Genomic DNA, 16,155 nt, shown 5'->3' with positions numbered 1-16,155 from the left:
TGTCATGCACCGGGAACTTATTTGTTCATGTACATTGACCTGTTTTTTGTTTGATACTGTGGATGAATTTTCAGTATACGGGGCCAGAAACCCCAAACCTTTATGTTGTGTTCTGATTCATCTTTTACAATATATACACACACATTATATATATACACACATATATATTATATATATCTATACTAATAAAAGGCAAAGCCCTCACTCACTCACTGACTCACTGACTCACTGACTCATCACTAATTCTCCAACTTCCCGTGGGTGGAAGGCTGAAATTTGGCAGGTTCATTCCTTACAGCTTCCTTACAAAAGTTGGGCAGGTTTTATATCGAAATTCTACGCAGTAATGGTCATAACTGGAAGCAGTTTTTTCCATTTACTGTAATGGAGATGAGCTTCAACGCCGGGGGGAGTTTCGGTGACATCATCACGCCTCCCACGTAATCACGCAGTACATAGAAAACCAGGAAGACCTCAAAAAGCGCTGAAGAAAACATGCATTATATAATTGAGAAGGCAGCTAAACAATAAGAAGCGAAAGTGACATATACAACCATATTCATGAGTTCTGCTACTTCGTAAACAAAGCAAGATGTAAACCTACACTTTAAATTAAGTTCATAGACAGGCTGCCACTGGCGCTTGGAATTTAGCGCCTGCCCATATAAGGTCAGTCCCACGGCAATCCAATAGCAAACTGCCACGGGTAAATATTCACGGCTGAAGGACTGTGCTTATGGAGAGGAAGATGAGATGGTCAGGGTGGTGTTTGACACAAACTCAGCGAAACTGCGAGAGAAAGTTTTAAGTGCCAGGACTAAGGTAACATTAAATAAAGCCATGGACATAGCACGAGATGGCACCAGCACAGCTGGGAACCTTCGATGCAAGTACACCGAGTGGCTCACGGAACTGACGAGTGCACAGATAAAAGCAACAGTTCCAAAGAGCGCTGAACAAAACCGATTACACAATTGAAAAGGCAGCAAAAATATGAAGCGCCTGATAAGCATATTCATAAATCCAGCTACTGCGGAAACAAAGCACACGGTGGAAAAGTCAATGTCCCGCTAAAGGAAGACAGTGTAAAAACCCGTGCATGCAGTGTGTCAGGTCTCAGATAAAGAAGAAGACGAGCTGTTTATTGATGCAGTAAGAAACAATCGATGAATGAAACCTGTCATCTTTACAACGATTGACAAACACGGAATGTAACTTGAACACAACACATCCTACAAATACGAACCTGATTGAAAGAAATAATGATAATCAAATCCTTGATGACAGCAACACTCAGTAACACTCACAAAACAAATACTGTATATTGACAGTCATGTTACGTTATTTTTAAAATGTTCCCTTTTCTTTTCTAGCTTTTTAACACACTACTTCTCCATGATATACGCTGGTATATATATATGTATATATATATACCGATCTACATACTCAATAATGGATACTTTATTCGCCATCAATGATTGTTTTGGTAAAGCCATACTCAGTGTATTCATTAGATGAACGGTAAAAAGTAAGAGCTGAGGGAGGATGACTTATTGAGGCATGCAGGCTGTAGTGCTTGGCGCCAACTCTATCTGAATTGCGATCACATTTGAAAAATATATCTTTTCAAGTTCTATTTAGTCCATATGTGTCAAACTCAAGGGTCGGGCCACATCCGCCCGGCGTAATTATATCCGCCCGCGAGATCATTTTATATACTGTATTATTGTTATTAATGGCCGGTATATGAAGCGCTGGTAACACAATAAACTACAGATCCCATAATGCAGCGCTTCAGCTGCCTTGCCTAACACTTACCGCGTTAATCAAGTCTACCTTATGATGCTGCAAGTTATTGCGGCTAGAGTTATTGCGCACTGAGTTTGCACGGCGCTTTGGTGACTTTGAAGAACAAAAAAAGTCCGTCTACATGCGGCTCGAACCTTGTGCATGTTTGGTAGCACATATCTGTGTGAGAAGCTCTTCTCAGTGATAAAGACTAACAAAACAGCACACAGGAGTCGCCTCACTGATGAGCACCTGCAATCCATCCTGAGAATCTCCACAACACAGAACCTCACACCAAACAGAAACGAACTTGTGGCCAAAAAGATGCCAGGCGTCCAGCTCTAAAATGACATATGAGCAAAGACAACTGAATGATTTGATTTGTTATTGCACGTAAGAGCGGAGTCAACTGTTTTAACAAACAGCGATTGCACTGATAATGAAATAGCTGTGTGTGTATATATGTAGATATGTATGTATATGTATATATATGTGTGTGTGTATGTATGTATATATATATATGTATTTGTGTGTATATATGTGTGTGTATGTATGTATGTGTGTGTATATATGTAGATATATATATATGTGTATATGTATAGATATGTATATATATATATATGTTTATGTGTGTGTGTAAATATATATATATATATATATATATATATATATATATATATATATATATGACAACAACACTCATCACTCACAACAGTGACAAAACAATTACATTGACAATCAGGTTACGTTATTTTCAAAATGTTTCCTTTTCTTTTCATTGCTTCTTTAACACACTACTTCTCCGCTGCGAAGCGCGGGTATTTTGCTAGTATTTACTCTATATACATAAAATCCTAAGCCTAAAAGTGCAACAGAAGTGCAACGATGACATTTTTAATGTCACATTTTTGTCATGCTTTAAATCGAGCTTATTTTAAAACCTATATATATATATGTTTGGTATCATTGTTTTCAGAATTTGGCGAACTTTAATGTGATGTTGTTAGATTTTCAGATTCTTATTCCATTTTTTAAATTATACACTAAAAAATATTAAGAACTCACGTCTTGCGAGACGGGACTTTGTGCCAAAAGATTTAACCACACCCAGGGCTGGAAATAAATTACAAACAGTAGGATCGCTGTAATACAGGCTTTTAAGTGTTCGAAGTGCCGCACAACATGCAGATCACGCAGCACAGCAGCAAGCCAGTAGCTCATCAAGCAAACAGGAGGAAAAAAAAAAAATAAAAAATTGTATTTGTTTCCCATTGTATCACCGTTTAAGAGGGGGTTTTGGAGGAGCGACCACATCTCCTTGGGGTTTGATAGATAGATGGATAGATAATTGATGTCTGTCTATATGTTATTTAAAAACAATATATTACAGTAAAAAAAAAGGTATCCAAAAGGTTCACCTGCAAGAAAGACCACCTCAAAATCTTTTTTTCAGCTGTTTCAAGAAAATCAAAATCCGATTTTGATCTGAAATTGAAACATGCCCTTTATTTTGACCAGGGGTCTGCAAAGTCAGTCCTATAGTTTGTTCCAACCCAAATTCTTAATAAGAAATTAATTATTTCTGTTGAAGAACTCTTTGCTTAAGTGACATTTTTATGCTTCATTTTGGTTGTTCCGCTTGTTAAGATTCCCCATCTTTAATTGTTCAACTTACTGTTAAAAATCTGCATCACTCTTTTTATTTGCCCTTGATAAACAAGAAGATTAAAATAAAAAAAGGAACCAGCAGTCCTCTGTCTAACTTGTTTCCACTTATACCAGTGAATATTCATTGTCAACTTTGGTTTAAAAAAATATCTGGAAGGAAACTGAAGAGAAAAAAAGTAAAGAGAGAAGATTTACTAATCTGCTTCAGGCTACAAAATCATTTGGATGATATGCATGGCAATGAAAAAATACTATGATATAGGAATGAATTGGTACGGCAGAATGAAACCACTAACAAGACATTAATTTAAATAAAATCTTGCACTGGTTAGTCTCTAATTAAGAAATCTGTTTCAAACAAAAAACAGCAAGCACTACATCCCTCCAACACCAACTCTGCAGACCCTGATCAGGAGGAAAAGAAAATCCTGCGTTTCCTAGACATACCAACAGATGGTGCCAAAGTAACCATCACATTTTAAGGAAAAAATCCTATCACTGCAAACTGCTAGGAAGGTTGCACCAGTATGGGAGTGAGTAACTGAAATCTACTCATATACAAAGTTACATTCTTATAATAATGCTTTTTTTCAAAAACATCAGAGTCTGAGGAGTTTTAAATTTGTATTTCATCTAATGTGCCCATTATAACCATGATCCAGAACTCTGCCCCAACTTTTCAGAACTCAGAAATGTCAGTACAAAAAATAAGAAAAAGAATGTGATTCATCCTACATCTACAGTATATGGTTGCAGGGTAGGGGATGGGTACTGAACCTCGCAATGTGTGAACTAAGAATTTTTTTATTAGTGTGGCAATTTCACCAGAAGCCCAAAATTTTGGGTGGATGTTGAATAGAATAAGTTCAGGACAAACACTGTACAGTAACTTAATTTAACCATTACACTTATTCTTTCATTCTGTGAACACTGTACATGTAAAATAAAATATAATTAATAAAGGTGTGTATCCTTAAAAACTGAAGTGTTTTTTTGCCGTTTCCAAAAATGTTATCCTTCTTCATGGTTGTCATATGTATGTTAAGTTTTTATTTGGAATATGAGGCATGTATACAAGTTAACATTTTGTTGCAGCTGAATTAACAAGCTACACAAGCCATGAAAAGAGAGCGTGTAAGTGAACGATACAACTCACAAGACACAATGGTGCATAACCAGAGAAAACAAAATGCATACAGTCATACTGCACCATCGCAAAGCTTGAGTCACTTTAGCAAGTCGTTAGTGATTTCCATCCGGAACAAAAGAAGTTGCCCTTATGTTATTTTAAAATAAGTAACAAAAATATCTGGCTTGAAAACAAAAAAAATGCATTGTAAAGACAATCAATTTTTATTTGTACTACTTATTAACATTAAAGTCTAAATATTTTTAGCATCTAAAAATTTACATGCATACATATGCATTTTAAGCCTACACAAAGGAGTAGTATGGTAATGCAATGGTTAATTAAAGAAAGTACTTCATGGATCCCACGTCGGTTCAGGCATTGTCTGAGTAGTGTTTGAATGTTCGATATATGAGTTTTACATGGGTTTTCATTCCATCCAAGGATGGGCAGGTAAGGTTGACTGGAGATTCCAAATTGCCTTCTGTGTCAGTGAGGCTACCCTGTTTCCTTCCATATGCCCAGTGCTGCCAGGATAGGCTCTCGGCCTATGAAACTCAAAATGGGATTATGTAGGTTTCAAAACAAATAATTCACAATTGTTGCAAAAACATTAAACAGGACAGACACTGTATACATGAAAACTTTCATAATATTAATGACAATAAAATGCTATTTTTAATTTCTGCAGTTCTACTCTTAAGCTCTCATTTACAGTTAGATATGTAAATTGTTAATTCCACTGGCATCACCTTAAAAATAAAATCACAAATAAATTATTATTATGGTGATAACACCGGATTAAGTGATTTTAGTAAATTAATCTATGAATGCTTTTTATATTTACAATTGACATGTGTGTACATGTATATGAAAAAGATCTTTCAAGAAATGAATGAAACTAATAGTAAGGAGAATTGAATTGTGAAAATTACATGTTATTACATGTTAATCCTTCCACCCAGGAGAATTCTGGGAAATTGTGTTCTGGGGAATCTTTCAGTACCTCACTTTTAGCTCTATACATGGTTTCAATCAGTCTCATTACAGCCAATGTCACATTACAACACTTCTAGTTGGAGGGTATGTCAAACTTGACAACCGCAGTCATTCATCTTGTCAAGTAAGAGTGTCAATTTAAATAACTAGAAATTACTAGGGATCACAAAATTACCTGACTTCGTGATGACCTTCCAGCACAGTTTTATATTTCCAAAATATTGCAAGCTCATCTCTTTCTCTGACGGCCAATAATGTGTTACCTGATGGAGATGGTTTAGCCTCAATCTGGGCCCTTTTAACTTTTTTTCACACAAGACTTCAGACAGATGAGCCTCTGTCAGACTATATGTCTGGCAGTCATAGGAGCACGCAGTGAATCACCAGTGACTCATTAGAAGTATGTAAATTAAGTCTGAATGAAAATCACTGTAAAAGTCCTGTAATGTGACATGGCCTTTAGTCAATCTTTTATTTAATTCATGACAAACCTCACAAAGAGCAGGATGTATAGATGCAAGAGGACACTACACTGAAACAATACATATTTTGATAGAGGAGCTCACAATGTATGGCAGTGTGAGTAAGTAGCTGTTGTCAAGGGGACTAGGACTTCATCATCATCATCATCATCAAATCCTTCGGTGAAAACCATAAATACAAAGAGGACTGTTTCATTTATGTTAGGTAGATTGCCCAGAGGGGACTGGGCGGTCTCATGGCCTGGAATCCCTGCAGATTTTATTTTTTTTCTCCGGCCGTCTGGATTTTTTTTTTTTGTTTTTTCTGTCCCCCCTGGCCATTGGACCTTACTCTTATTCTATGTTAATTAATGTTGACTTATTTTATTTTCTTACTGTGTCTCTTATTTTTCTATTCTTCATTATGTAAAGCACATTGAGCTACATTTTTTGTATGAAAATGTGCTATATACAATAAATAAATGTTGTTGTTGTATGTGCTTCGTACCTTTGAGGAGTGCCCAAAAAATAACTACTCCTTAGGAGCTAATCTAGCAGAAAGGTTACAGGAGAAAGCTACAGTCAAGGACAGTGTGCCAAACAAGACAGCACAGGGTGATACCCTTTTGTGAGGAACAGGAAATATCACAAAACACCAAGAGTGAAAAATTTTCTGTAATACAGAGTTACTGTGCTTATGCAGTTAAGTCTCCCTAGGACCTAGTAGCCATTCAAGAAGTGCAGGATGCAAATGAGAAAATAAGCACAGATGTACAACAAAGTCACTACAAGGCCCCACTCATGCACATTCCCACACACACTTGTACAGGGTTGATTCAAAATCATCAATTAAGCTAACTTGCTCTGTTTTCAGATGTGAGAAAAAAAATGGAGTCGAGGAGAATGATATCATCCATCGCCGTTTGGCTGGACACATCCTCGATGTAAACAAACATCGTTGACTGGCTCCAAACACAAACATTTGCAGAAATTCCCTCTAAGTTCCAAACTGCAACCATTGCTTTTTAAAAAAAAAAAAACACACATGCCTCACAAGCCATCAGACACTCATATTCTCAGCAGGAGGTGTGTGAGATTTCCATGTTTAGATAATTTATCATGAATGTGCTGCAGCTGAAGGATAGCAGCCTGATCAGTGCATTATTCACAAAGTTTGAATGGGTAAAGCCGTGGTGGTATTATGGTTTGAGTATAACTGCATTTTTCTGTAATAATCTGGTGATCCACCCAGGGTTGGTACCATCTTTGTGTTTAGTGTTGCCAGTATAGGTTTTAGGTTAACACAAGCCTCTAAATGACGAAGTGGGATTAATGAAAGAATGCATTTATCTGGACTTGCCTTTTCCAGTACAGGATTGGGGGAAGCCTATGCCTGTACTACTAAAATTGGGCTCAAAGAAGGAATCAACTTTGGAAGGTATACTAGTTTATTGAGGGGCATACATTCACTCCCAACTGGACCAGTTTAAAGTGTTCAGCGGACATAATATGACCATCTATAAGAGATGGGAGAAAAATGGGAGTACACAGAGAATATCAAAATAGATGAGAGGAGACTGTACAAAATTCAAATAGGGAACAAACTGGCCAAGAGCTGAAACCAGAACTTACAATGCTGCCACTTTGCTACATTGGAGAGTTTGTTTTTTTATATTTATTTTATTCAAACATGATTTTCAGAACAGATAACATAAAGGCTTTTCTTTTCAATGACAGAGTGAAATCAAATTGATTTTCTGCAAGAAAGTCCATCAACGTTTTGCCTTACTTTGACCCAACTAAATGGTATAGGCTACAGTTCAGTTTCTGCAAAAATTCTAATAATCTGTGAAGAAAAGATATAGTTGAAGGCTGATACATCCTTTTTTGTCTTTTTGTCATTGTCATAAAGACTGCAGAAGTGAAAACACAATCCTCTCACATTATTCATGCCATTCAGGGTATTAAATCAGCCAATGAGTCATTCAATTATTCAACAATCTGTGGATATTAGATACTTTGCATTTTGTGTCTAGCCACTTGTTTTAATCTACCCATATAGTCAAAAATGAACTTTGAGAAACCAAGTGGTATCTACTTTTGAAAACAGACAACTGAAACAGTATAAGCAGTGGTACTTTCAAAGATTTTATGAAAACAGGGAAAGGTTCCTAAAAATGGACAATGAAACTATAAAAGGTGAACTAGAAATCATTCTGTTCTTCTAGAAAATTACACCTAATTCACAACAACTAACAAAGCAATCATGTGATATCACAAACTATACTATAATAATCTAGTCTGAATTGACAGGAAACAGACTAATGTGGAGAAAACAGAAGAGAGTATCTGATGCCACAAAGATTGAGAAAAATAAAGCAAGAAGCAAATAAAAAAAACAAAAAAAAGCAGGCCCTGTTGGAGAAAAGTACAAAGTACATGAACCACGCAACTACTCTGCAAAGACATGCAGACAACTACCGGTGTTTTAATTATGCATTGTGACCACGTAGTGATTCATGCAGAGAGGCATTATTGAAGACACATAGAGTACAGAATGAACGGTTCTAAATTTGAAATGTGGTTTAGATCTGTGCTGACACCTCCTATAAGGCAGCACAAATCACAAAAAGTGAAACTAGAATATGGCAAGAAAGCATGAACTGCATATGTGTACTTTCAGGCTATATGCCTTGTATAAGTTAATGGCTGATGTGTGTAAAAAATTAAACAATGTATATATATTTTCTAAATACAGAAAAAATAATTCTATAAACATTTTAAAACCTTTACAAGCATGTTTCAAAATACTGTAAATCTGATAGTAAAGATCAGTAAAATGTCTGAACAGAAATTCATAACAAACAAATAAAAACCAGGCAGCACTGTGGTGAAAGAGATTAGGCATACTGTCTCAAAGATGTAGTGTGTTATGTTCAATTTCTGCAACTGATTGCTTTTGGTGAGGCATTTCCATGTTCACCCTGTGGGTGTATAATTGTTTGTACATGCACGCTAGATTACTCCAAAAAGACATACATTTTAAGTTAAGTAGATAGATAGATAGATAGATAGATAGATAGATAGATAGATAGATAGATAGATAGATAGATAGATAGATAGATAGGATATTTAATTGTCCCCATGAGGAAATTTGGCTTTTTACAGAAGTTCTTTATATATATAAATACATAAATAGATACATATACAGTATGTACACACACCAGAAAGAGTATAAAGGAAGAAAATATAAAAGGAAAGGTTAACAGGATATTCCAAATTAATGTTGTGTGGGTGTGTGAATTTCCCACCTCAACCCCCACCCCAAAAAACTAATTTGATTAAATCATCACAGATTGATGTAGACACGGAACACACATGAAATGTATGTACTCCAAGTAATGATATATTATTTACACTGTACAATTCCAGACACTTAACTCCCAGATAAAAAGTGTCTTTAGCTCTGAAAATTTTGTGTCTGACGTAAGCTGCCTCATTAGGGGATGAGTGAGCAGGCTGCTTTCTGCCTGTGCTGATTTACATGAGGAGGTGCGAGGGAATTTAAGGTGGCTCGGCATTATGAATATCTTTGTAGGTGTCAAGGATTCTAGTGTTAAGAGGAGTCATGAAGTGTTTGAAAATTATGAAGGGAATTAGTACAGTGCACCGAGACTGTTATTTTAAAATGAGTTCATTAAGAACATGGGGACACAATTGGAAACTTGTTAAGGATAAATTTCTCACAAACATTAGGATGTTTTTTCTTTACACAGAGAACCATAGGCACTTGGAATAAGCACACCAAATAGTGGGGTTGACAGCAGGACTTTAGGGATTTTCAAAAACTTTTTTATAAGAATTAAGTGGACAGGACTCTTTAGCTTTGTTGGACTGAATATCCTGTTCTAGTCCAGATTGTTCTAATGCTAATGTATCAGTCTAGCAAACTTTACAGCACCATCAAAGTGCCCACTGAAATATTAAGCACAATGGTGGTATATGTATTTTCAGTGGCATAAAATATAAAGAATGATGAATCAAAAATTGACCAAGACTTTAACTGGTTAGTTTGAAGACAGTGTCTATAAATGCATTCAGGGTAACATAAATAGACAAAAAAAGAGAAAAATTAAAAAAACATGCTCTTCACACAAAATTCCTAACAAATGAATACTAAGGCCTCCAAGAACAACAGAGCTATGTTAACATAAAACCCCAAAATAACAAACAAGTTCACATTCTTAAATCTGTATGTGGATGTGTATAAAGTACCTGTTGGATGAAAGTCCAGCCAATTCAAATTTCTGGTTTGTTTTAAGATGTTATGGTAAAGTGGGGAACTGAAACTCAAGAACACAAACAGTACATTTCCGACAGATGTAGAGATGAGACCATCATAGACAACAAATTAGTTTTGAAAAAAATAACTTCTTCAAAGTGTTGAGAGAGTGCACCAAATCTGAATGTGCTACTCTCTAAAGGAAAAAACACTTTTTTGTTTCTTTAATAGTGTAAGCGGTGCCAATTATTTTTTTCTTTAAAAAGGAGTTTTTAAGTAGGCAGTGTGAAAGCTGAGAATTCATAATCATGATTGTTGCCCTGTACTGAACTGAATGGATGAAACTTACAAGCAGCTCGCTCTGCACTGTTAAAAGTGTGCTGATCTAGCACTCCTTAAAGAGCCTCATTGTCAGCAGACAAGCACAAAGACCGAGTGACGCAATTCTCTGCTTCTTCCACGTTCACAGTTTGAGTCACGAACACTTGCAAGTCAATGGCGCATACTGCAACAAAACCACAATGCTTCCATAAAGTCACACAATTACTATCTGCAAGGGAGCAAAAATGTTATCGGCTATGACAGTTACCACTAAGAGTATTGCATCGGGAGATAACAAAAGTCAACAAATGATTTCCAAACTATTGGTTTTTGACCAATTAATATATAAACGAATATTTGAAAGGCATCTGCACTCTGTACTAGTGACATCCATCCAACGCACTAAGAGACAGGATGTCAGGATGCTGATACTTTCGTTTTTCTATTCCCCACTATCACTATGCCTTTTGCATGAGCTCTACGTTTCAACTTTTATCCATGTGCACCATTGTACTGTAATGCTTGTCTGCTTTTGTACACCGACTATAAGTTACAGCAGGTGTTGATTATCTGTGCCGAGCTCTAAACCAATGTGATTAAATAAACAGCACAATATAAAAGTAATAGTGTGTGTTGTTAAAGCGTTGAGATTTCACACACATCACTTTTAACTTCCTTGTCACACTCATAGCAACATAAAAATGAATATGTTAGATAATGGATAACTGGATAAATTCACTTTAGCCCACTTACTGTGACACTTTTCTTCCAAGGACTTCACAAGAACCCTGCATTTCAGTATCAATGCCAATATTCTTCACAATAACTCTCGCTATACTTTTGTACTGTGCCATTTATTGCCCTTCCTGCACACTTACAAATGCAAGACCAATATGATTGCCTGCTAAGAGTTTGTGTATTACTCACACTAAATGAACGATCAGCACATCATGCATTGCATGCCCAATACCACAGGTGGAGGAATGTTAGTTTGCAAACTGACAGTACAGTATGCATGCCCACTTCCTATCAATGCTACAATAAACACCACAAGGTGACTGACTGCAGTGCATTGTTTTCTTGTCATAATTTGCTTGCAAACATGCTGATTGGCTAAGAAATAAAAGAATGGTGTGTGCTCAATGTACTTCAGTCGTGTAAATTTAAGGCAAAAGAGAAATCTGGCTGAGCAGCATGCTGACATTTTTCCCAGCTGTACAGAACTAGTCTTTACACGTCTAGGCAGGCTTCAGGCTTCTGAAAATACTGCCAAAATGCCACTGCTAATTCCAGAAAGGGCTAAACAGACACAAAGTGGGGAGTAATAGATCACCACAGTGTAGTGTGTATGTGTGAACGTGAGCCTTCAATTTGAGAATACTGTATACCTCCATCCACTAATCCACACTCGCAGATGCTTATCAATCTAATTTGCACATCACAGGAATGTGACTTAGAGGAAATCCCAGTGAACACAAGGGGACAATGCCAGCTCCACACAGAGACAAGGCTTAGGTCTGATAATTGAATGCACCAGCACTATTAAAACCACTAGATACCTCTTACCATACTGCACTAACTGACAACAAAATTACATGGGACAAAAAAGATAATTTATGGTCTTACAAATAAGGAAATAATAAATGCCTTGGTGGACAGTAATGGTGCCAGAATCACAAGAACATAACAGGTTTGTCAAACAAGAGGAGACCGCTCTGTACATAAAGTTCATTTAGTTAGCTGATGGTGACATGATATCTGCTGAACTCTTCTCTGGAATGCACAACTTGTGTACTTCAAAGTCTGCATTCTGGTTTATGGAGAGTCATGACATGTTGCATGTTGGATGCATATTACAAGTAAGACTTTTGTTGTATACACTCTATGACAATACTACTACTAGCTATACTGTCCCAATATCTCACACAGGTACTTATGAAATTGTTGTCAAGGTTCTCCTTCAACTACTGCACATGACTCAGCGGTTTGTTCCAGATTCCTTCAACTCTTCATGTGAAGAAGAGCTTCCTGGCTTCAGTCATAAAACCACTTCCTCTTGCTTTCCTCAAGTACGTAATATGCTGTTTGACTTACTTACGGTTCTAGTATTCCAAACTGAAAGAATTTTGATGGATCGAGTTTATTGATAGCTATGAGAATGCATAAAGCTTGCAATAGGATCCTCATGGCTTTCTCTATTCAGGTTGAATTCATTGAGCTTGTCAGAGTATGACATGTCCTTTATTTAGATCAGGGAGGCATTTGGTTGCTCTTCTCTGTGCAACTCCTAGACCTTGTAGCATGGTCACCGGGACAGCTCAAAATACAGCAGGTGAGCTTTTACTAGTACATTACAGAGGCTCAACATAATATCCATAAACTTATATTCAGCATGTTTACAATGCAACCCAAAATTTTAGGCTAGAAGTCTAGGTTTAGAAGTCTACTTGCCTTACTGTAAGGATGTATGTACATCCTAACTGTGTTTTTGCAATTTTTACTCATATACACCCACTTATCAAAGACATGCAGGTTAGAGCCACTCAGGATTTTAAGTTGCTCCATTATGAGGGGATGCAGGTACAGTATGTGAGTGAATGCTCCTTTGTCATAGACTGGTATTTTACACAGAAGAGGTCCACATCTTATATCAGATGGTACTTTACCGTTTTTGTTTTAAGGTGTTACTTTTGCCATAGCAATGCTTCCCCCGTAATACTAAATAAAGGTGTAGCTTAACAGACCTCCCATTGAGGGATACTGGAGTGTGTGGGGGCGCTAACTGGAAAAGAGACTGCCTGTGAGCTTCTAGTTGAGTATCGAATATTCATGATCTCAGATTCTTATTTCTTTGTTGTTAACTCAGCCTGCACTTTTCATTTTTGTTACACTGTAATTTTTCTCAGAGAGGTTTCACAAACTGGGTACATAACTGTGTGTCAGGTAAGTTTATTTTTCTCAGTGTGGTGTACTAGTTAAGACTTTGGTCTTCAAACCCTGAGATTTGGGGTTCAATCACTGCCTGCCTGTGCTCCAGTTGGAAAGCCAAAAGAAATGTGACCAGTTGTATCATAAATGCTGTAAATAAAGGGATAAGCCAAATAAAGGCATCAGTCAAGTAAGTGAAGGTAAACATGCAAACAAGAATTTCCCAGTCACAGTACTACTACAAGCATCCTATGTTGTAAGAAATGAGTAGGGATAATGAATGTGTAATCACCAACATAAAAACTGTGTTTCAGTAAACCAGTATGCTTATGCAATTAAGAGAAGGCCTGGAGTTGTAATATGGAGCACAAAATAAAGGAGAAAAATATATGGATGGGTTTTGGATAGTATGCCACATTTCACCAAGTTCAAAACCAAGTATTACTGCTGCTGAATTGAACATGGTGGAGTACAGTTAAAACAAGGTCACATCACTTCCATTTGACATGCCAATCTAATTGTTTGGGTTGTTTTTTATTTAGCTGTAGCTGAGAGGGTAAGTATTGGTGAGATGTCTTGGATGAGGAAATCTGATGCTGATAATGATTCCTTTGTAGGTCTTCATCCAAATAAGAATAAACACGCGCTGAGATCACCCATTAAAGCTGCTGCTTTTAGAAATGAATCAGAAAGTCATGTGTCCAAAACAGAACTTCTTTGACTCTGGTAATATTCACTACCTGAAAACAGAGCAAAAAATGCAGCGGCACCTTTCTGCCAAATCTCACTAATAAAGGTCAAGAAACCACAGGGGGAGGAGAAAGAGGGAAGGTGGAAGGGAGTGGCAACAGCAAATCGCAACAGCAAGAGGAGAAAAAGTTGGTTTTTTTTTTCGCACAACCCAGCTGCCGAGTTCACAAACCCACCTCCTCCGCTGCAAAAATGTGAATTGTGAAAAGCTGGCTCCGTCACAGCCTGGAGAGGAGAAAGCACGCAGGTGCTACCCCGACTAGCTGAACGGTGTTAATTGGGAGAGAGTGCGAACACGGAGGCTGCCTGGCCTCGCAACTTAACCCCATCGGGTCCTACAAAAAATTTCCTGCAAGTGCACGCACCATCACCGCTAAGTGGCAAGCCGTTCGTGCGCTTTGTCCCCCGCCGTCTCCGGAGCCCGTTATAGACTAATGTACAAGACAAAGAGACTACCATCTTCAAACAAATCACACTGACAGATGAGAACTGCTCATTGACTTGTTGACGGAGCCCATGTTTTGCGAGATGCCGGCTTTGTTAGCAGTCTCGTTTTTATGGGTGTCAAGACGTAGTAGACAAAAAGAGAAATCAATGAAATACAGAAAAAGCAGGCAGACAATAGAAGTGCGCGGCAGCCTCTCACCTGATAAGAAGTCATCCTGCTCCGAGCTAGCATACCCGTCACTGCCTCTGTCCGGGGTGCTGTACCCTGATCCGTGCTGCGAATCTCGTGGCGAGCGTGGTGGCACCGCCAGCAGCCGACGGAGGTGCACGTCCTCGGCAGAAAAGGCAGGAGACTGACGACCCTCGTCTCCTGAATCAAAGTCTTTACTTCGCCGGTAGAGTTTCATGGCTGACTTGTGTGGGTGGGTCTCCCGGGTGTCTTTCAGTCTGACTCGAGGTGTAATCAAGTTGCTTCGGACGCAGCGGAGGTTGAGGTCTATCTCTTCATAGTCGTGGTCGCTGTCACTCTTGCGCTCGAGTTCGGGTCTGTTTTTTTCAAATGGCTGCACGTTGGCGTACAATGCCTTCGATTCGGGCACCGGTCCTGACTCGGTGACTGCGCTGCACGGAGGCAAACCCTCCTTGGGTTGTTTGCTGTGCACGCTGGCATAAACAGGGCCGTCATTACCCACCTCCGCTTGCTTCCCATCTTGCTCCTCCGAGCAAGTGCTATCCCAGCGACGCTGGTCGTAGCCCTTCTTAAGCCGGGCGATGGTGGTCTGCAGGTAGATAACTTTGAACTTCTCCTCCGATAGCGCCTGCTGCAGCCGCTTCATATTGCCTTTGCACCTCTCCAACTCGCTCTCTATATCCTCCAAGCATTTGAAATTCATAGTCGGAATCTCCCCATCGGGAAACTCCGTCCGCCAGTGCTTCGCGAATTCCTCGGGGTCCCACATCGTTGTCGGGTCCGCCAAGAGCGGAGCAACAAGTCCCGGAGTCAAAGACAGATCGGTAAGTGGTCCGAGGAGCGCTCTATCAGCTCGGCGCTCAGCGCGCACGTTTAGCTCTAAACTTTTCGCTTCCGGTTTGTGTGTGTGTGTTTCTTGTGAGGTTCTGACGTCAAGTCTGAGAAATCCAATAACACAGCCCTCTCTTTGTTCTGTAATTTTACTCAAAGCCGGGTCGCGGCGCCTCCCTGAAAGCTATTGGCAGTACCTCAAATCACGCTAATCTGCAAAGGTGGACTTCTACACTTTTACACACACGCCCACCGTGCATGTCTACTGAACCACATCGGTCCTCCTCCTCATTTCTAGATGAAAAGAACTAATTTCACCTTCTCCTTTCAAATTATGTAAAAAAGGATCGTCTCTATGACA

At 38.4% G+C, this 16,155-nt stretch overlaps 1 protein-coding gene across 1 annotated transcript in view; it reads right to left on the bottom strand.

The window, feature by feature from the left end:
* The window catches only part of abr (ABR activator of RhoGEF and GTPase), a 382,201-nt gene extending 366,347 nt beyond the window's left edge, over window positions 1-15,854 (bottom strand). Inside the window, exon 1 of the mRNA XM_039757041.1 lies at window positions 14,973-15,854. Within this exon, the coding sequence (XP_039612975.1) occupies window positions 14,973-15,732 (760 nt within the window). The 5' untranslated portion in view covers window positions 15,733-15,854. The remainder of the gene's footprint in view (window positions 1-14,972) is intronic.
* Window positions 15,855-16,155: the final 301 nt, after the last annotated feature.

Source organism: Polypterus senegalus, chromosome 6 (assembly GCF_016835505.1).
Source record: "Polypterus senegalus isolate Bchr_013 chromosome 6, ASM1683550v1, whole genome shotgun sequence".
Classification (NCBI taxonomy): Eukaryota; Metazoa; Chordata; class Cladistia; order Polypteriformes; family Polypteridae; genus Polypterus; species Polypterus senegalus.
The sequence above is the reverse complement of the archived record's forward strand: the minus strand, read 5'-3'. Positions and strand labels throughout refer to the sequence as shown.